The sequence below is a fragment of the Ranitomeya variabilis genome, chromosome 2 (genome assembly GCF_051348905.1).
Source record: "Ranitomeya variabilis isolate aRanVar5 chromosome 2, aRanVar5.hap1, whole genome shotgun sequence".
Taxonomy (NCBI): domain Eukaryota; kingdom Metazoa; phylum Chordata; class Amphibia; order Anura; family Dendrobatidae; genus Ranitomeya; species Ranitomeya variabilis.
The window spans coordinates 874,792,762-874,815,424 of NC_135233.1; the positions used below are offsets into that span (position 1 = coordinate 874,792,762).

General features: G+C 42.5%; 1 protein-coding gene across 1 annotated transcript in view; it reads right to left on the minus strand.

The window, feature by feature from the left end:
- Positions 1–22,663, minus strand: part of LOC143808069 (putative cation-transporting ATPase 13A4) — a 361,151-nt gene that overhangs the window by 132,666 nt on the left and 205,822 nt on the right. Inside the window, exons 8-9 of the mRNA XM_077290326.1 lie at positions 8,652–8,724; positions 3,491–3,622 (exon numbers count right to left, since the gene is read on the minus strand). Of these exons, the coding sequence (XP_077146441.1) occupies positions 3,491–3,622; positions 8,652–8,724 (205 nt within the window). The remainder of the gene's footprint in view (positions 1–3,490; positions 3,623–8,651; positions 8,725–22,663) is intronic.

The window sequence follows — 22,663 nt, forward strand, 5'->3', positions numbered from 1 at the left end:
GACTAGTAGAGTTATTTCTGAGGTTCATTGTTCGGTTTTGGCTGGTCATCCTGGGATTTTTGGTACCAGAGATTTGGTGGCTAGGTCTTTTTGGTGGCCTTCCTTGTCACGGGATGTGCGTTCTTTTGTGCAGTCCTGTGGGACTTGTGCTCGGGCCAAGCCCAGCTGTTCTCGTGCCAGTGGGTTACTTTTCCCCTTGCCGGTCCCGAAAAGACCCTGGACACATATTTCCATGGATTTTATTTCTGATCTTCCTGTCTCTCAAAGGATGTCTGTCATCTGGGTGGTTTGTGATCGCTTTTCTAAGATGGTCCATTTGGTACCCTTGCCTAAATTACCTTCCTCCTCTGATTTGGTCCCATTATTTTTTCAGCATGTGGTTCGTTTGCATGGCATTCCAGAGAGCATTGTGTCGGACAGAGGTTCCCAGTTTGTCTCTAGGTTTTGGCGGTCCTTTTGTGCTATGATGGGCATTGATTTGTCTTTTTCTTCGGCTTTCCATCCTCAGACAAATGGCCAAAATGAACGAACCAATCAGACCTTTGAAACCTATCTGAGATGCTTTGTTTCTGCTGATCAGGATGATTGGGTGACCTTCTTGCCATTGGCTAAGTTCGCCCTTAATAATCGGGCTAGTTCGGCTACTTTGGTTTCGCCTTTTTTTTGCAATTCTGGTTTTCATCCTCGTTTTTCTTCAGGGCAGGTTGAGCCTTCTGACTGTCCTGGTGTGGATTCTGTGGTGGACAGGTTGCAGCAAATTTGGACTCACGTAGTAGACAATTTGACGTTGTCCCAGGAGAAGGCTCAACATTTCGCTAACCGCCGTCGCTGTGTTGGTCCCCGACTTCGTGTTGGGGATTTGGTTTGGTTGTCTTCTCGTTATGTTCCTATGAAGGTTTCTTCTCCTAAGTTTAAGCCTCGTTTCATTGGTCCTTATAAGATTTCTGAAATTCTCAATCCTGTGTCATTTCGTTTGGACTTTCCAGCCTCTTTTGCCATCCATAATGTGTTCCATAGGTCGTTGTTGCGGAGATATGTGGCGCCTATGGTTTCTTCCGTTGATCCCCCTGCTCCGGTGTTGGTCGAGGGGGAGTTGGAGTATGTGGTGGAAAAAACTTTGGATTCTCGTATTTCGAGACGGAAGCTTCAGTACCTGGTTAAGTGGAAGGGCTATAGTCAGGAGGATAATTCCTAGGTTGTTGCCTCCGATGTCTATGCTGCAGATTTAGTTCGTGCTTTTCATTTGGCTCATCCTGATCGGCCTGGGGGCCCTGGTGAGGGTTCGGTGACCCCTCCTCAAGGGGGGGGTACTGTTGTGAATTCCGTTCTCGGACTCCCTCCTGTGGTCATGTATGGTACTTTTGTGAGTTCTGTTCTTGGACTCCCTCTGGTGGCTTTGAGTGGAACTGCTGGTCCTTGAGGTTTTCTTGCTCAGCTGCCCTTGTTTATTTCTATGCTGGCTTCCCTATTTAACTCCACTCAGATCGTTACTTCTTGCCAGCTGTCAATGTCTCAGTATTGGTTCAGATCTCTCTTGGACTTCTCTGATGACCTGTCTACTCCAGCAGAAGCTAAGTCCCTGCTAGTTCATTTGTTGTTCATTGCTTTCTGAATATATTTCTTAGTACATGCTAAGTTCTAATCCAGCTTGCTACATGATATTTCCTTGCTAGCTGGAAGCTCTGTGGGTGCAGAGTTGCACCTCCACACCGTGAGTCGGTGTGGAGGTCCTTTTGCATACTCTGCGTGGTTTTTGTAGTTTTTTTGTGCTGACCGCATAGTTCCCTTTTCTATCCTCTGACTACTTAGTGAAGACTGGCCTCCTTTGCTAAAACCTGTTTCATTCCTGTGTTTGTGACTTTCCTCTTAACTCACAGTCAATATGTGTGGGGGGCTGCCTTTTCCTTTGGGGAATTTCTCTGAGGCAAGGTAAGGCTTTATTTTCTCTTTAGGGGTAGTTAGCTCTTAGGCTGTGAAGAGGCGTCTAGGGAGAGTTAGGTACGCTCCACGGCTATTTCTAGTGTGTGTGATAGGATTAGGGTTTGCGGTCAGCAGAGTTCCCACTTCCCCAGAGCTTGTCCCGGTTTCAAGTTTAACCATCAGGTCATTCCGGGTGCTCCTAACCACCAGGTCCATAACAGAGCTCCGGGAAGATCTCATGGCAGTGGGGACATTGGTTTCAGTCAATACCATAAGTAACGTACTCCACCGCAATGGTCTCCGTTCCAGACGAGCCCGTAAGGTACCTTTACTTTCAAAGCGTCATGTCAAGGCTCATCTACAGTTTGCTCATGATCACTTGGAGGACTCTGAGACTGACTGGTTCAAGGTTCTCTGGTCTGATGAGACCAAGATCGAGATCTTTGGTGCCAACCACACACGTGACGTTTGGAGACTGGATGGCACTGCATACGACCCCAAGAATACCATCCCCACAGTCAAGCATGGTGGTGGCAGCATCATGCTGTGGGGCTGTTTCTCAGCCAAGGGGCCTGGCCATCTGGTCCGCATCATGGTTAGATGGATAGCACGGCCTACCTGGAGATTTTGGCCAAGAACCTCCGCTCCTCCATCAAGGATCTTAAGATCGGTTGTCATTTAATCTTCCAACAAGACAACGACCCAAAGCACACAGCCAAGAAAACCAAGGCCTGGTTCAAGAGGCAAAAAATTAAGGTGTTGCAGTGGCCTAGTCAGTCTCCTGACCTTAACCCAATTGAAAACTTGTGGAAGGAGCTCAAGATTAAAGTCCACATGAGACACCCAAAGAACCTAGATAACTTGGAGAAGATCTGCATGGAGGAGTGGGCCAATATAACTCCAGAGACCTGTGCCGGCCTGATCAGGTCTTATAAAAGACGATTATTAGCTGTAATTGCAAACAAAGGTTATTCCGCAAAATATTAAACCTAGTGGTTGAATAATAATTGACCCACACTTTTATGTTTAAAATTTATAAAAATTTAACTGAGCAGCAAATCTTGGTTTGTAAGACTTATGCATCTGTTAATAAATCCTGCTCTTGTTTGAAGTTTGAAGGCTCTAACTTATTTGCATCTTATTAAACCTGCTAAATCTGCAGGGGGTTGAATACTACTTGTAGGCATTGTATATATATATATATATATATATATATATATATATATATATATATATATATATATACCCTTTAATGGTTCAGAAATGGTCTTTTGCAGTCCAATTTACTGAATCTGCATGGAGGCAATTCATAAAAAAAAATGCATTCTGGCAATTGCAATTTTTTGCAAAATTCAAGTAGAATTCAGTTCCACTCAAATTTATCTGCTCATCTCTATCTCCAACCTCAACAGTAACTAATTTCTGGAGAGTTTGTGCTTGTTGCTACCTGATGCCTGATACATAACATGCACAATAGTTAATGCTATGGATGAGCCATAAGTTTGTGCTTTGTTTTATATGTAGAGTATACTGAAAACAAGAAGGCATCTGTCCATGCAGACGTTTTTACCTGTTAGCATTCCTTCATTAACAACGCAGCTTCCTGTAATTAATATGGAGTCACAAGGCAAATAGAATTTCCTTCCAGTTAAAACAATAACATCTCCAGGTACCAAATCCTGAGATTCTACTTCTTGTATATCTGAAGAAAAAGGTAATTACCATCATTACATCCAATGCATAAACTGTACCTTTGGTACAAAATAATATCTAAATCATACACTTTAGGATACAATATTAAAGCATATTGTTGAGATAGAAATAGCAAAGACATTTTATTGTTTTATATTAATAAAGCTTCATCACTGTTAAAAGCTTCATCACTTCTAATTTTTTACGCCATAGGCATTCTCTAATATACAATATCAAAATGAACCATAATGTCTGCAGTGCCAGCAGCGCCTCACCACCGCTGCCTTGGTCTTTGCTGACAGCTACAGACTAGTGACACCACATCTACAGCATGTTACCTCTGTACCCAAACACTCAACTCAGGTTTCATGCTGCAAAAAGACAATTGAGCCCAGTGATTCCCTGAAGCGTTCACTTTTTATGGCAGTGAATAGGCAGCGCTAGAGCAGCAGAGGATAAGTAAGGCTCATTGTTTATTCTGTAATGCAATTATGGTATAAAAAAATAAATAAAAGTGGAACATTTCATTAGCTCACAACAAACTACTATCCTGAGGCACTGAAACATAAAGTGTTTTATAGAATTTAATGACTTTATCTGTATACAGTTTCAGCCTTATTATCCTTAATTCTTATTATCCTTAGTTCACAAGTTGTGTTTTTGCAGCATTTTTTTCTGCAGGCAAAACCTGCTCTCTTGGCACTAAACAAGCTGCTTAAAAAAAGTAGGTTTCGGCTGCATTTTTCAAGCTGATACAGTTTAGTGCCTGTTGTTCCTGAATTTTCTGCACCAAAAACGCAACAAACCTTGATACCTGTGTTTTTTGCACTTACTCATTGCTTTCTATGGGTAAAAAAATTTAAAAAATTCTGTAAAACCGCTGAAAGAAGAGACATGCTGTAGTTTTTAAAAATGCTGCAGTTTTCCAATTCAGTCAGGAAATAAAAAACAATGTGTGCTCATAAGATTTCTGAAATCTCATAGTTTTTACTGGTACTGTAGCACACAGCATTTAATTTGCATTATAAAAAAACCACAGGAAAAACAAAACATGTGAACATAGCCCTAACTTTATCAAGTTTATTTTGAAAGCAGGAACATCTTTTTTTGTGCAACTACCACATGTGGAGTAAAAAATCTCATATATCCTAGCAATATGTTATTCTACTTAAACAATACAGGGATTAAAAAGAATAAGAGGATAAGAGATCCATTCCTAATTCCTGTATTTTCTGCACAAAAAAATCCTATACATATAAATTATCTACAACCCCTGGCAAAAAGTATGGAATCACCAGCCTTGGAGGATGTTCACTCAGTTGTTTAATTTTGTAGAAAAAAAGCAGATCACAGACATGGCACAAAACTAAAGTCATTTCAAATGGCAACTTTATGGCTTTAAGAAACATTAAAATAAATCAAGAACAAAACATGGGGTAGTCAGTAATGGTTACTTTTTTTTAATCAAGCATACGGGAAAAATTATGGAATCACTCAATTCTGAGGAAAAAATTATGGAATCACCCTGTACATTTTCATACACAAAAAATAACACCAGCAGCAAATTAGATCTGCTGGTTATCTTCATCTAAAAAGGAGTGATTACACCTTGGAGAGCTGTTGCACCAAGTGGACTGACATGAATCATGGCTCCAACATGAGAGATGTCAATTGAAACAAAGGAGAGGATTATCAAACTCTTAAAAGAGAGTAAATCATCAGGCAATTTGTTGCAAAAGATGTTGGTTAGTTCAACTGTGTCTAAAATCTGGACCAAATACAAACAACATGGGAAAGTTGTTAAAGGCAAACATACTTGTAGACCAAGGAAGACATCATAGTGTCAAGACCGGAAACTTAAAGCAATATGTCTCCAAAACAGGAAATACAGAACAAAACAAATGAGGAATGAATGGGTGGAAACTGGAGTCAACGTCTGTGACCGAACTGTAAGAAACCGCCTAAAGGAAATGGGATTTACATACATAAAAGCTAATAGAAAGCCATCATTAACACCTAAACAGAAAAAAAAACAAGGTTACAATGGGCTAAGGAGAAGCAATCGTGGACTGTGGATGACTGGATGAAAATCATATTCAGTGATGAATCGCGAATCTGCATTGGGCAAGGAGATGATGCGGGAACTTTTGTTTGGTGCCGTTCCAATGAGATTTATAAAGATGACTGCCTGAAGAGAACATGCAAATTTCCACAGTCATTGATGATATGGGGCTGCATGTCAGGTTAAGGCACTGAGGAGATGGCTGTCATTACATCTTCAATAAATGCACAAGTTTATGTTGATATTTTGGACACTTTTCTTATTCCATCAATTGAAAGGATGTTTGGGGATGATGAAATCATTTTTCAAAATGATAATGCATCCTGTCATAGAACAAAACTGTGAAAATATTCCTTGAAAAAAGACACATAAGGTCAATGTCATGGCCTTCAAATAGTCCGGATCTCAATCCAATTGATTGATTGAAGCTGATCTGGCAACAGCAATCAGAGAAAGTTGGAGCCAGATTGATGAAGAGTACTGTTTGGCACTTATTACGTCCATTGCTCAGAGACTGCAAGCTGTTATAAAAGCCTGAGGTGGTGCAACAAAATACTAGTGATGTTTTTGAGTGTTTTCTTGTTTGTTTGTTTTTCATGTTGCCATAATATTTTCCTCAGAATTTAGTGATTCCATAGTTTTTTCCCTATGCTTGGTTAAAAAAGTAGCCATTACTGACTATCACATTTTTTGTTCTTGATTTCTATTAATGTTTCTTAAAGCCAGAAAGTTGTCATTTGAAATTACTTTAGTTTTGTTCCATGTCTGTGATCTGCTTTTTTTCTACAAAATTAAATGAACTGAATGAACATCCTCCAAGGTCAGTGATTCCATAATTTTTGCCAGGGGTTGTAGATTGCACTCTAGGTCTGATGCAAAATCGTCAGACTTTACTACATTTCACAATATTTAGGAGTGCAGTGTTATGAATCTTTCAGCATCATGTTTCCCACTTTAAATGGGAAGTCTCAGCAGCTTCTCAACGAATTGCGTTAGCAAAACCTTTTTAACCTCTTATTGGCTTACCTTCTGAGTCTGAATTGATCTCACTTTGCACATTCCTTCAGCTGGCAAACACTTTTTTATGTTCAGAAGTAAAGATATGGCTTTTTGGTACTAGTTACATTAATGGCTAAAAGTGTGGGAACCCTTGAATTTGTTCCAGAAAATGAAGTATTTCTCCTGGAAAATTGTTGTAATTACACATGTTTTGTAATAAACATGTTAATTTCCTTTGTGTGTATTGGAACAACACAAAAATAACAGAAAAAAAAAAGGCAAATTGGCTATAGTTTGATACAAAACTCCAAAAACCGGCCGGACAAAATTGTTGGCACCCTCACCTTAATATTTGATTGCACATCCTTTTCAACAAAATAACTGCAATCAATTGCTTCCTATAACCATCAACAAGCTTCTTACACCTCTCAACTGTTTTTTGGACCACTCTTCTTTGGAAAACTGCTCCAGGTCTCTCATATTTAAAGGGCGCCTTCTCCCAATACCAATTTTAAGATCTCTCCAAAGATGTTCAATAGGATTTAGAGATGCTGCTGGCCTCTTCAGAACTATCTAGCACTTTGTTTCTATCCATTTCTGTATGCTTCTTGAAGAATGTTTTGGGTTATTGTCTTGCTAGAACTCCAATGACCTAGGATGCAAATACAGCTTTATGACAATGGGCACTCCAATGCGACCCAAAATCCTTTGGTAATCTTGAGATTTCATGGTGTCTTGCACACAGTTATGGCACTCAGTGGCAGAGACATCAAAACGACCTTAAAGCATCTTCGAACCTCCACCATATTTGACTGTAGGCATTGTGTTCTTTTCTTTGTAGGCCTCATTCTGTTTTTGGCAAACAGTAGAATGATGTACAGTATTTTTCCAAAAAGCTCTATCAGTCTCATCTGTTGACAAGACATTTCCCGCAAGGATTTTGGCTTACTCATGTATGTTATGGCAATCTTTTTATGTCTGTGTCTGCTGTGGATTCCTTGTCGGTTTCCTGTTACAGCATTAAATTTCATTCAAATGTCGATAGATAGGTCGTGCTGACACTGATGCAATCTGAGCCTGCAGGACAGGTTGAATTTCATTGAAACTTGATTGAGGATGGATATCCTTCATCAAGGCCATCCTGTTTTGCAACCTTTTATCAATTTTTCTATGCCATCCACATTCAGGGAGATTGCTTACAGTGCATTGGGTTGTATACTTCTTGGTTATGTTGCGCACCATGGACAAAGTAACATCAAATCTCTGGAGATGGACTTGTAACCTTGAGATTATTGATATTTTTCAACAATTTTGGTTCTCAAATCCTCAGATAGTTATCTTTGCCTCGTTCTGTTTTCCAAGCTTAGTGTGGCACACACAGTCACACAATGCAAAGATTGAGTCAACTTCTCCCTTTTTTTTCTGGTTTCGAGTGTGATTTTCATACCGCCCACACCAGTTACTTGCCACAGAGGAGTTTGAAAAAACATCATGTGCTTGAAACAAAGCTGTTACCCACAATGTTGGAAACTAATTATATGTACTTGCAATGGTATGCTAATGAGTTGCAAGTGCAGAGGGGTGGGCATTGCACTTACAGCTCTACTACTGCCTAACTCCTATCTATGACTGACAGGGTACTGAAACATGAGTCACCTGTCAGAGACAACAGGCAGGAAATGGATGGGAAATTGGTAGACATGTAGGAGAGCTGTAAGTGCAGTGTCTGCCCACTGCACTTGTAACTCACTAGCATACAATTCCAACAATGGATTTCTCTAAAACAGCAAAACAGAATTCCATAAGAAAGGTAAGGGTTTACTCAGTATTAAAACACCTACATACATGCAATTAGTTTGAGGTATAATATCCTGATGAAAAGTGCTGTTTAAAAATTGTACAAACATATACATTTAACATGAATGAGGAGTTTAATTTTTTAGTTAAATGTTGAAAAACAGGTGTTTATGTCACTCACCTCCATTTTTGTTAAGTATAGTAACCTTCATACTGTTATGAGATGAAACCATCTTGTGCAATTTTACAGATTGCTAATAAAAAGTATATTAATAAAATTAATTACAACATAAACACACAGGTAATACACATACACTTATCAATAGAGATGAGCGGATTGAGCCGCGGAAGATCGAATTTGAGATGAATATCCAGAAATTTGCATTTTCACAGCAATTCAAACAACTTGAGACTCAATTTGTGGTTTGCCAAAAAAACTTGACTGTGGCACCATTTCCCAAACTGCTGCAGCATCAAAGAGTGGGCTCACATTGTTTGTGTTACCGCATGGCCCTCCCCATAATGCTCTGCAGCTAATTACGTTTTACTTATTATAATAACTTGTTCAGTGCTGTAGAGTACAGTGCTGGTTAATATCTGAGCCATCTCAGATCAGCAATTCCCAGAGGAGCACAGCTTGTCTGGAAGAGTTGTTTTTTATCTCCAGAATCACTGGGCAAATCTATCTGTCCTTTAGGGTACCGTCACACATTGAAATTTTCATCGCTGCGACAGCACGATTCGTGACGTCGCAGCGTCGTATGATCATCGCTCCAGCGTCGTAGACTGCGGTCACACGTTGCAATCACGGCGCTGGAGCGATGCCGAAGTCCCCGGGTAACCAGGGTAAACATCGGGTAACTAAGCGCAGGGCCGTGCTTAGTAACCCGATGTTTACCCTGGTTACCAGCGTAAACGTAAAAAAACAAACAGCACATACTCACCCGTCGGTGCCGCTGCGCTCTGCTCTCACTTTCCAGCCGGCACTCAGAGCAGGAAGCAGACGGCAAGGGACCTGAAGGACACTGACGGGTGAGTATGTACGGTTTGTTTTTTTACGTTTACGCTTGTAACCAGGGTAAACATCGGGTTACTAAGCGCGGCCCTGCGCTTAGTTACCCGATGTTTACCTTGGTTACAAGCGAAGACATCGCTGGATCGCTGTCACACACAACGATCCAGCGATGTCAGCGGGTGATCAAGCGACGAAAGAAAGTTCCAAACTATCTGCTACGACATACGATTCTCAGCAGGGTGTCTGATCGCAGTAGCGTGTCAGACACAGCGATATCGTAACGATATCGCTAGAACGTCATGAATCGTAACGTCGTAGCGATGGAAATTTCAATGTGTGACGGTACCCTTAGATTGTAAGATCTTATGATGAGCAGGATCCTCTTTCTCTCGCCTGTTAAGTGTAAGCTCTTATGATCAGCAGGGTCCTCTCTCTCCGGTAGAGTGTAAGCTCTTATGGTTCAGTGGAGTTCTTTCTCTCCTCTCTCTTATATATATTTTCTGAGCAATTACAAGTAGAGATGGGCAGACACCTGGATGTTCGACTCTGGCGGGTTCGGTCCAACAGTTAAAAGGAATCTGTCACCATAATTTTTGCCTATAATATGCGGCCACTGCCATCAGCGGTTTATCGACAGCATTCTGTAATGCTGTAGATAAGCCCCCGATGTAACCTGAAAGATAAGAAAAACAAGATAGATTATACTCACCCAGGGGCGGTCCCAGTGCGGTTCGGTACGAAGGGCATCGCGATCCAGGTCCGGCGCTTCCCATCTTCATACAATGACATCCTCTTCTTTGCTTCCTGATGTAGCTCCTGTCCAGGCATACTTTATCTGCATTGTTGAGGGCAGTGTAAAGTACTGCAGTGTAGAGGCGCCGGGGAAGGTCAGAGAGGCCCAGCACCTGTGCACTGCAGCACTTTGCTCTGCCCTAAACAGGGCAGATAAAGTACGCCTGTGCAAGAGCCATGGCAGGAAGCAAAGAAGAGGATGTCATTGTATGGAGATGGGAGGTGCCGGACCCGGATCACGATGCCCATCGGACCTGACCGAACCGGGACAGCTCCTGGGTGAGTGTAATATAACCTGTTTTTATTCGGACTCCCATGACAGCACTACGAGAGAGGGGATCCGCCCTTAAGGAACAGGAAACCTACAGATACAAAAAGGGCGGCACCTCTCCCATGCATCAGTTGGTTTCCTGTTCCTGAAGGGACTGGATCCTACAGAAGATTTCTCTATGAGGATTTCCTGGCCGGCCGGACCGATTCTGGTAGCGAGGGGGTCTCCTACCTCGGCCGGTGCGGAGTACCTGTAGTAGTCACGGTGGCCCTGGCAGGGCTGCACGGCGGTGGCTATTCAGCGAGGAGCGGTCACCGGGGGGTGTCCTGTCTCCGGAGCCGGCGCGTGGTGAGTATGACGGTTCCCCTCCCTAAAATGCTGTGGGCGCCTCTGTGGGATCGGCGGCATCGTGGTGGCGCCGCTCGGAGTCTCCTGGCGAAGTCTCGGCGTCCCACGCTGTTCACAGCGCTGACAGGAAGCGCTGTGGACTCAGGGTGACGTCGGAGGGCGGAGCCGGCGGTGACTTCCGGGTCACGGAGCTTCTGCGCATGCGCAGGGGCTCCAAGATGGCGGTGCCCACCGGAAAGTGTGCGCCGATCACCCTCAGATGTCGGCTGATCCCCTGCAGCTGCAGGGGGGGAGGAGAGCAACCGGAAAGCGCGGCACGAGTACGCTGACCGAAGGAGGGGCTATATATCGGTCGCCAAACGTGCATTCCTTGCTTCTGGCCTCCAAATCAGGATGGAGTCCGATCAGGATCAGCAGCCTCTGCTGCTGGACGAAGCACCTCAGATGCCTGTGGAGAAGGAGTATGGAAAAAAAGAGCGATGGATCGGGCCACAGAAGCTCCTCCAGACAGGGGTCTGGAGCGTCAGCCAGGAAAAATCCCCCTCGTACTTCGGTAGCTTTCTGGGTATGGGCATCCACTGGTAAGTGATCTTCGAGAATGTTCACTCAGTGATTAGTCTCCCCTTGTATATGTTTTTACAGGGGAAGAAAAACACCAGTAAAACAAAGCATAGGGAATGTGCCATCTGCGGGGTTCCCTTGCTTGACTCATACCCTAAAAAGCTATGTGACCCCTGTATCCAGCAGACGGTGAGGTCTGGGAAGAGGGGGAGGGGGTCATGGCATTAGTTCATTAGACTAGCTTGCCTTACTTGCCCCCTCAGGTAGCAGAAGAATCCTCTTCTATTGCGGCCAGTCTGAAGGAAATGGTTAGGATGGAGGTTAAGCAGTCCATTAAGGGCCTTTCACAGTCAGGAGGCCCTAAACGGAAAACTCAGTGGTCATCTGATTCGTCGGTGGAGGAAAAGAGCGTAGAATCGGACGATTCAGCAGCATCATCCTCCTCCTCGGAAGAAGACACTGCTCGGTTTTGTTTACCCTTGGAAAGAATAGACAAGTTAATAAAAGCGGTCAGAGGCACAATGGGTATAACAGAACCCAAGCCTCAACTGTCTAAAGAACAGATGATGTTCAGTGGGTTAGAACAAAGAAAGCGTAGAGTTTTCCCTCTGAACGAAAAGATACAAGAACTTATCAACAGAGAGTGGAAAAAACCGGAGAGGAAAGGTTCCTTACCACCTGCACAGAAGCGAAGGTATCCCTTTGACGACCCAGCAGTAGGTAGCAGGGAAAAAGCCCCAAAACTGGATGCAGCGATTGCCAAAGTAGCGAAGCGATCCTCTCTCCCGTTTGAAGATATGGGAATGCTTAAAGACCCCCTAGATAGAAAGGTGGATACCTTCTTAAAGGGAACCTGGGAAATGGCAGCCGGCTCCTTAAGACCTGCGGTGGCGTCAACATGCACGGCGAGGTCAATGATGGTCTGGCTAGACCAGTTAGAGACCCAATTAAGACAAGGGGCCTCTAGAGACTCTATTATCGTGGCTTTACCAGTAATCCAGGAGGGGGCGGCTTTTTTATCAGACGCCTCAATTGACTCCGTTAAGTTAGCAGCTAGAGCAGCGGGGCTGTCTAATGCTGCAAGGAGAGCCCTATGGTTGAAATGCTGGCCTGGGGATATGCAGGCGAAAGCAAAGCTCTGCGCTATCCCTTGTAAAGGCGAGTATTTATTCGGGCCTACCCTGGATGAACTCCTGGAGAAGGCAGGAGACGATAAATAAAAGTTTCCCAATACCTTCAATGCATACCGTCGTCCCTTCAACAAAAGAAGGTTCAATCGGGGAGGGAAACGCGCCTTCTCACCAGGCAGAGATCGATCCAGATGGGACGATAAGCGAAAAAGAGGTACAGGTCTCATGTTTCGCCGTAACCCGACGGAAAACAAAAAACAAGAACAATGACTAGCAATCCCAGTGGGAGGGAGACTGTTGCATTTCTCAGCAGCATGGTCAGAAATCACAAACAGCGTTTGGATAAAAGACACTGTTTCCCATGGTCTCAAACTTGAATTTGTCCAGGCTCCACGGGACAAGTTCAAGCTAACACCCTGGCGCTCATCTCCCACTGAACAATTTGCCCTGGAAGAGGAAGTGAGGACTCTTTGTTCTAAAAATGTGTTGGTTGGAAGTACCATATTCTCAGACAGGGAAGGGGTTTTACTCCCCCCTCTTCCTAATCCAAAAACCAGATAATACTTATAGAACCATTATTAATCTTAAGGGTCTCAATAAGTTTCTGGTAAAGCATACTTTCAAAATGGAGTCCATCAATTCAACAATAAAAATGCTCTTTGAAAATTGTTTTATGGTAGTAGTGGATTTGAAAGATGTCTACTATCATGTACCCATTCATGCTGATTTTCAACAATACCTGAGAGTAGCACTGATAATGGAGGGTAGGATTCAACATTTTCAGTTTAGGGCACTCCCCTTTGGGATAACCTCTGCTCCTAGAGTGTTCACTAAAATAATCGCAGAGGTCATGGCGCATTTAAGGGAGTCAAATGTCCTTATAATCCCCTACTTAGACGATTTTCTCATTGTCGGGAACTCAGTGGATCACTGTCTGTCACAATGGGAAATTACGAAAGCTAAACTGGAACGTCTAGGTTGGATCATAAACTTTGAAAAATCTAAGTTACAGCCTCTAAATATGCAAAATTTCCTGGGGTTAATTTTGAATTCAGTAACACAGCAGTGTCTTCTCCCTGGGGAAAAAATAGCGCTAATCCAGAGTTATGTGTTAAAAGCAATTAAAACACCCTCCATGACACTTAGGCAAGCAATGTCCCTACTGGGGTCACTCACATCTTGCATCCCCGCTGTTAAGTGGGCTCAGTTACACACCAGATCCCTGCAAAAAGAAGTTTTATTCCATGACAGAGCCCTAAATGGCGTATTAAATGGGAAATTAACGTTGGGGCCTATAACACTGAACTCCCTCAGGTGGTGGTTAGACATACAGAATTTGTCAGCAGGGGTGCCCTGGATAGTAAATGTCACCCAAGTAATAACCACAGATGCCAGCTCTTCGGGGTGGGGAGCTTATATGGGGGACATGGTGGTCCAGGGACAATGGGAACCCTTCACAACATTCTCATCCAATCAAAGGGAGTTGTTGGCAATTGAATTGGCTGTTAAAGAATTCCTCATATATCTACAGGGCCAGCACGTCAGAATTCTGTCGGACAACAGAGTGGCAGTCGCCTACATAAACCGACAAGGGGGAACACGTTCCGAGACCTTAATGCAGATCACGGATTGCTTGTTCCAGGTGGCAGAGCTCAATTTTCAATCTTTGACGTCTCTCCACATCAAAGGAAAGGAAAATATAACAGCAGATTTCCTAAGTCGAAACACGCTAAGACAAGGAGAGTGGTCTCTCAACAAGGATATTTTCAACCGTATCAGCCACAGATGGGGTCAACCAGTGGTGGACCTGTTCGCCACCAGAGACAACAGGAAAGTAAAACTCTTTTGCTCTCTGAATCCCAGGGAAAATCCCCTGGCGGTGGACGCTTTTCTAATAAAATGGGATTTTCCGCTGGCTTATGCCTTCCCACCACTGAATCTGATTCCTCTAGTGGTGAGAAAAATCAGAGAAGATCGAGCAAAAGTTATCCTTATTGCCCCCTTTTGGCCCAGAAGAACCTGGTTTGCCTGGCTCAGGACGATGTCTGTATCGGATCCCTGGGTACTGCCAGAGATCCCAAATTTACTCTCTCAGGGACCAATCTCCCATCCACAAGTGGCAGCGCTCCATTTAACGGCGTGGAGTTTGAACGGTCACTGTTAATAGATAAAGGCTTCTCTCCGAACCTGGTAGAAACGCTCCTAAAGAGTAGAAAGCAAATAACTACAAAAATCTACTCTAGGACTTGGAGGAAGTTCTTGTCCGTTTCTAAATTTAATATCCAAGAAGGGGTGCCAATACAACAAATCTTAGAGTTTCTACAGAAGGGGTTTGAGCTAAAACTCTCTACTAGTACCCTTAGAGTACAGGTCTCAGCTCTGGGTGCCCTGTTTTCCTGTAATGTAGCTAACAATTATTGGATAGCGAGGTTTATGAAGGCGGTCTGTAGAACTAGACCAGTGTATAAAGATAGATCGGTTCCGTGGGATTTAAATTTAGTTCTATCCTCACTAACAAAACCCCCCTTTGAACCTCTACACGAGGCCTCGATTAAAATGTTGACACTTAAAACAGCCTTCCTAATTGCCATAACCTCAGCTCGCAGGGTAGGGGATATCCAGGCACTTTCCAGGCTTCCCCCATATACAGAGTTCCTGTCTGACAGAGTAGTCCTTAGACCAGACCCAGCATATCTACCGAAGGTAGCAACAAGGTTTCATAGGTCGCAGGAAATAGTTTTACCATCTTTTGTTCCTAATCCATCCAATCCTAAAGAGCAGGAGCTTCATATGCTAGACGTTAGGAGATCTCTCCTACAGTATATTTCAGTCACCAATAGTTGGAAGAAGGATGAGGCACTGCTTCTTTCCTTCCAAGGTCCAAAGAAAGGATGTAGAGTGTCAAAATATTTACTGGCTAGATGGATTAGGGAAACTATTTCTATGGCTTATACAGCGGGTGGGGGACCAGCTCCGCAGAATCTAAAGGCACATTCCACCCGAGCCATGGCGTCATCCTGGGCAGAAAGATCTGGAGTGTCGGTGGAACAAATATGTAAGGCGGCCACTTGGTCATCCCCTTCCACGTTCTTTAAGCACTATCGGTTGGATTTGGGGTCCTCCTCTGATCTCACCTTCGGGTTAAGGGTGCTGCAGGCTATAGTCCCTCCCTAAGGTAGCTTACATCTCTGTAAATCTCTCGTAGTGCTGTCATGGGAGTCCGAATAAAGCATTAAGCTACTTACGGGTAGCGGCATTTTTCGGAGGCCCATGACAGCACCTTTAGTTCCCTCCCTATTTCACGTGGGGGTTGCACTTCCTAATTTGTATATAGTGTGAAGTATGTAGATTTCACGTATGGTGTCTAGCTACAATTTAATAAAATATTTTTCGTTTTCAAAATGTATATAATGTATATTTGTATGCCACTAACCGCGGTAGTCCTCTCAAGGCTCTGAAATACAACTGATGCATGGGAGAGGTGCCGCCCTTTTTGTATCTGTAGGTTTCCTGTTCCTTAAGGGCGGATCCCCTCTCTCGTAGTGCTGTCATGGGCCTCTGAAAAATGCCGCTACCCGTAAGTAGCTTAATGCTTTCTTATCTTGCAGGTTACATCAGGGGTTTATCTACAGCATTACAAAATGCTGTAGTTAAGCCCCTGATGGCGGTGACCACATCTTATAGGCGAAAATTGGGGTGACAGTTTCCCTTTAAAAAAAGTTCGGGCTCAGGGGACCAGAATGATGCCTCGACCTAAACCCGGACTCTATTCACTTGAATGGGGGACCTTAACATCAACTTTTTTCTACCCTGTCATGTGCATGACAGCACGGCAACCACTGCTTCTGATCGGCAGTAAATCATTACTGTCGGTGAGAGAACCATGGTTCTGACACTGTGAAATGACAGCATGAGCCCGCAGCTGTGATTGGAGGTATATACCGTAATTAACCTTTGGTCACTGGGCCTAGTGAGAGCAGGAGTGGCTGTTGGGAGTATTCATCAGACAGCTCCTGTGCTGTAAATAAATAATATATATATATAAAAAAAACTATGTGGGTTACACTGTATTTTTAATAACCAGCCACAAAAAACTGATAGCTGGGGGCTGCAATCCTCAGCTGTCAGCTTCAGAAAAATTGGTTCTCAATAATAAATGTTGAATGAGCTGCTGCAAGTGCAGCATCAGTGACTAGCAGTGACGTTATCAAGGTTACCACAGGTCACTGAGGCTGTATTCAAATAAAAGACTTTATACTTGTGTCTTTACAATATAACTAAAGATTAGTAATGAATAGGTGTCTTATAGACACCTCTGCATTACTAACCCATGGACTTGATTTCACCTGGCAATACAAAGGTGACATCAAGTCCACAAAAATTGAACCGCTCTTGCCACCGCTACAGGGCAAGTGGTAAGAGCTGGGTAAAGTGCGAGAATTTGCGCATCTAATAGATGTACCTTTTCTTGGCGGCTGTGGGCTGCTATTTTTAGCCTGGTTAGTCTAACATCCATAAAAAAAACAATGTGGGGACTAGAGATGAGCGAACATGTTCAGAAAAAATTTAATTAATCTCAAATTCGACACGAATGGAGCACATTCGGATACGTGTTCGCTTTTACAAGCATTTTTATTCAAATTCGGCAAAAGTCAGTCACATAATCGTGCAGCGCCCCAGAGTCCTAGTCGTTGCAGTAACGTCGCTCTGCCGCTAAGGGGAGTGATGTTGCATCTGATTGCACTAAGGGAGTTCACCTGACCAGGTATCACACACTACACTTTACACTCCGGCCACCAGGGGGGTGATTCTATCTAGTAGGCCACTCCTCACACTCTGGTAAAACTGGGGGTTGGACAACAAGACAGTGAGAAGGAACTGGGAAGAGCTAGAGAGAGGACCTGTCAGGGATGGGATCCTGGCAGACTCCTAAGAGAACAACGCAACAAGTGAGCAATGGGAATACAACAAGGAGGCAATAGGACCAGAAGGAGTCGTGCTGAAAGATCGAGGCAACATCCTTCTGAGGCGCAAACAGTCGGTGGCCGGAACGCCGAGAAAGTAAGAGACTTTAAGCATTACTTCAAACCACGGCAGGACAGCCAATTATAGGTTGGCTGTCTCACTTAAACACCTAAGCAGACAACGGAGGCAGCTGTGGGAGAGGGGCGACTCTAGAGTCCCGGAAGAACTCCAGGCCTACCCCGTCATACGGGTGCGTCCTAGCCATATCATCTGGGGGACAGAGAGAGAACGAACATCAGAGGCAGACAGAATCAGTTGTGAGGACTATCCCGGGGTGCTCAGCAGGGAAGGACTATAACACATAGGCGCTAGCAGGTAGACGCTGATTCTCACCTGTCAAGGGAACTCCTAATGTGCCTTTGGACCGGCCGGTCTCAGACAGCCCGGTTAACAGTGCTCTGGATTGGCTATCTCGAAGCCTTCAGTAAAGAGGTAAAGAGACTGCAACCTGGTGTCCTCGTTATTTACTGTGACCTGCACCGCACCACCACAACATCATCACCATCCACATCTTTCATTGGGCGCCCCTCAGCAGGGTCACGGACCGGGTCTAGCCACCGTGACAACCCCAGGACAGAGACTCAGAGGCCCGGTACCGGGTACCCCTCGGCCCTGCGGCAGTGGGGGCGCTACAACTGTATTTCCACTAATGTATTTTTTATTACTTTGGCTATGATTGTGGTGCTGTATGATGAGCAGGAGGGCAAGGTGGATGAGTTTTATGAGGGGAGGGTGTCTAGGTCAGAGAAGCATGTGGAGAGGTTACAGCAGCAGCAACCTTTTTCTTAAGCTTAATATGTGTTGCAGCCATGAGGCCCAATTAGCTACTCCAAATTGTTTCTAATAAATCTGTGTTTCAGTGGCAAATCAGAAGGCCACATTTCTACTTAATAATTGTTAGGTCTAATATAGTGGTGCAGCCATTAGGTGCAATTGGCTACTCCAAATCATTTGTGCTAAAACTGTGTTCCAGTGGCAAATCAGAAGGTTATATTTCCATTTAAAAATCGTTAGGCATAACAGTGTTGCTCAGGCACACTATCTAAGAAAATAAATAGTGATTGTTCATTTAGTGACAGGCGACTGACAGCTGTGGGCCTAAGGTTGAGAAAACAGCAGGGTACAAGAGGGAAAGGCTAATTACAACATGAGTGGGAAAAAGCGAGGTCGTGATGGAAGGGGGAATAGGCTTGGTGTTCAACATGTACATGGGTTAGTTGTTAATGTGAATGAAAGCTCAATTGAACAAACACCATCTCGTCCTATCCAAAGACTACTGACAACATCTGTTAAAGGCCGGCCTATTCAAACCACTTTTTTTGTCAGCCGCACTGGGGTACGTCTTGTACATGAGGCTCAGAAAGAGCATGTGCTCAAGTGGATGGCAAGCGCTGCATCAAATGGCTTCTACTTATCTTCCTCTACATTAACATCACACATAGTACAATCCTCAGAGGTCAGAATGAAAGGAATAGTGTGGATATTACTGCTGAATAAAGTTCCAATCCAAGCTAAATAAGTGAAAGATGGTGGTTTATTCTACACGTTTCGAAGTATTCAATTACTTCATCTTCAGGAAATCACCATTTGTATACAGAAAACAGAAAAAAGTTGCTGTCTAAATAAATCAGATTTTGAAAAAACTGTGCTAATGAAGCCACATGACAAACAATGTCAAAGTTAAAAGGGTTAACACATGGTGCTGCACATGATATATACAAAATCAATAGGATCAATATTTATGTTAATAAATGGACAGCATAAATAATATTTTCCTATTTTACAGCTATAAGACCAGAAGCAAAATTAAACAAGAAAATAATGGAGAGAAGAAAAAAAATGTGTTTCGGTAATCCTGGAGGAGAACCCACTCTGAAAAAAACAAGGAGGGAAATCCTCACAAAATGTCTTACCTTTTGAGCTAATTTGACTGATGAACAAGAAAACAGAAGGAAGAACGATCAATTAAAATTATTTATATATAAACATGATTTATTAAAAAGTATAAAATAAAAACGAAAATGAATAATTTAAAAAGGTTAAAAAATGGAGTGATGATAGTAATAAAATTTTAATTTATTAATTTTATAATTAACAGAATTATTAATGAAATTACTGGGCTTTTTGGCTCATGATTTTCAGAAACATTTGTGAAATTGGAGTATAGCAAAAAGAAAAAAAAAATATATATATATAGTATTTATTTAATTATTTTATATATGAATGGTGTCAGTGGCAGAAAAAGCCAATTATCAAACCACGGACAAGGTGCGGTTACAGCACCAATGTGGCCAAGACCTGCAAAGTAATAACCACACTTGCAATGTAGTCGCACCATGAGCCCTTAGAGAAATGTGCAAATGATGTAACTACATATACTAAAAAACGAAAAACAATCAAACAATGGAAAGATAAAAAAACAGTGGTGGAAGCGCGTTTTATAAAAAGAACCAACAGCAGAGAAGAAACACAACGTGATGGCTACTGTCTGAAATTAAAGAAGATATTAATTTACCCGATATGCACCTCAGCATCGGCATGAATGAATTAAGAGGATAAGGGATTTCAATGAAATCAGTGGTATGTCTAAATAAGACACACCCAGTGGACCTGAATCATGGTGTAGATGAACATAGATGCCTGGTAATGTGCAAAGATAGGAGTTAGTCAGCAACCTGTGATCAAGTCCCAAAAAGTTAAGTTGTAAGTAAACTTGTATTTATTATTGGAGCTAAAATAAACCGTAAAGGTGCTAGTGCCAAAATTACACCCCAAAAAATATTAGAGCAGTGTGAATATTAAGTGATAATATATATGAATCTGGTTAGTAACATAAAATGATAATAGGGACGATGGAACGATCCGTTTGACAAGTAGATTAATAATTCTGATTTAGGTCCAAAAATAATAAATTTAGTGTAAAAAAAAAATTTAAGTTCTTTTTTTTTTTTAAATATCACAAATGTGAGGACTGAAATGAGGACGAAAAGAAAGTTGATGAATAACTTAACTGATAAATGTTGCTGTAATATGGCTTATAAGAAGACTTCTGAGATTTAATTTAGCCCACATGGTTTCAGAGTGGTTAATCGGTAAATCCAATAGATTTCTTTTCTATTTAATTTCTGTATTCTATTGGGGGTATTTGTAGGAATATGTTCGATAGGGCTAATTTTCAAATCATTGTTATTTTTATTGTGTACGATGGTGCAGTGTCTTGAGAGGCCCTGTAGAAGGAAGCCTTTCCTTATATTGTGTCTGTGGGAATTGAGTCTAAGGCCGCGGTCACACTTGCAAGTGTGATGCGAGAAACTCGACTGAGTCTCACGCATCAATACCCGACACTGCTGCCGGCACCCAGGACCGGAGCGTTCAGCTGCATGTATTTCTATGCAGCCACACACTCTGGTCCTGAGTGCCGGGGGCAGTGCCTGGTATTCATGTAAGTTTCTTGCATCACACTCGCAAGTGTGACCCCGGCCTAAGGTGTACTGGTTGGGTGGTTCTACCCACATTTTTTTTAATGCATTTACACTCAATAACATAGATGATCAGTTGTGCAATTTAAAAATTGATTAATTGGAAAAATGTCCTTTGTGGCAGAAGAAATAAGATTCATTGATCTATGATCAATGATATTACAATATAAACAATTTTTAGTCCACATTTATACATTTCTTTAATTCTAATATTCAATCTGGGATCATTCATATTAATTGAAGGTTTAAGGCGACGGGGTGATATAATGCTTTTTTATGGTAGGAGCCCTGCGAAATGTAATACCTCGATTTCTAGGGAGAGTTTTTCCCAAAATGGGGTCATTTAATAATATATGCCAATTTTTTGAAAAATGTCTCGTATTTGTCTTTGTTGAGAATCAAATTGTGCAATAAAGTTGGACATATATTTGTTCACCGTTGTTTTTTTGTTCTTATTCATCAGTAAGAAGTCTTGACTAATCACCAAAGAGTTTTCGTATGCACATTTAATTAGCTGATTTGGGTAATTTTGAATGGAAAATCTCTCCTGTAGGATAGCAGCCTGATGTTTAAAATCCTCAGCTAGACTACAATTTTTTCTAATTTTACAAAATTGATTGTTAGGAATATTGTTGAGCCACTTGGTGTAATGGCTGCTTTTGTAATGTATGTACAGTGGGTATGGAAATTATTCAGACCCCTTTAAATTTTTAACTCTTTGTTTCATTGGAACCCTTTGGTAATTTCAAAAAAGTTAACTTTTTTCACATTAATGTACACCGTACATCCCATCTCGACTGAAAAAAACAGAAATGAAGAATTTTTTGCAAATTTATTAAAAAAGAAAAACTGAAATATCACATGATCATAAGCATTCAGACCTTTTGCTCAGTATTGAGTAGGAACACCCTTTTGAGCTAGTACACCCATGAGTCTTCTTGGGAATGATGCAACAAGTATTTCACACCTGGATTTGGGGATCATCTGCCAATCTTCCTTGTAGATCCTCTCCAGTTCCGTCAGGTTGGATGGTGAACATTGGTGGACAGCCATTTTCAGGTCTCTCCAGAAATGTTCAATTGGGTTTAATCAGGGCTCTGGCTGGGCCAGTCAAGAATGGTCACAGAGTTGTTCTGAAGCCACTCCTTTGTTATTTTAGCTGTGTGCTTAGGGTCATTGACTTGTTGGAAGGCGAACCTTCGGCCAAGTCTGAGGTCCAGAGCACTCTGGAAGAGGTTTTCATCCAGGATATCTCTGTACTTGGTCGCATTCATGTTTCCTTCAATGACAACCTGTCATCCTATCCCTGCAGCTGAAAAACACCCCCATAGCATGATGCTGCCACCACCATGTTTCACTGTTGGAATTCTTTTAGGCAAGTGATGAGCAGTTCCTGGTTTTCTCCACACATACCACTTAGAATTATCACCAAAAAGGTCTATCTTCGTCTCATCAGACCAGAGAATCTTATTTCTCATAGTCTGGGATTCATGTGTTTTTTTTTAGTAAACTCTATGGGGGCTTTCATATATCTTGCACTGAGGAGAGGCTTCAGTCGGGCCACTCTGCCAT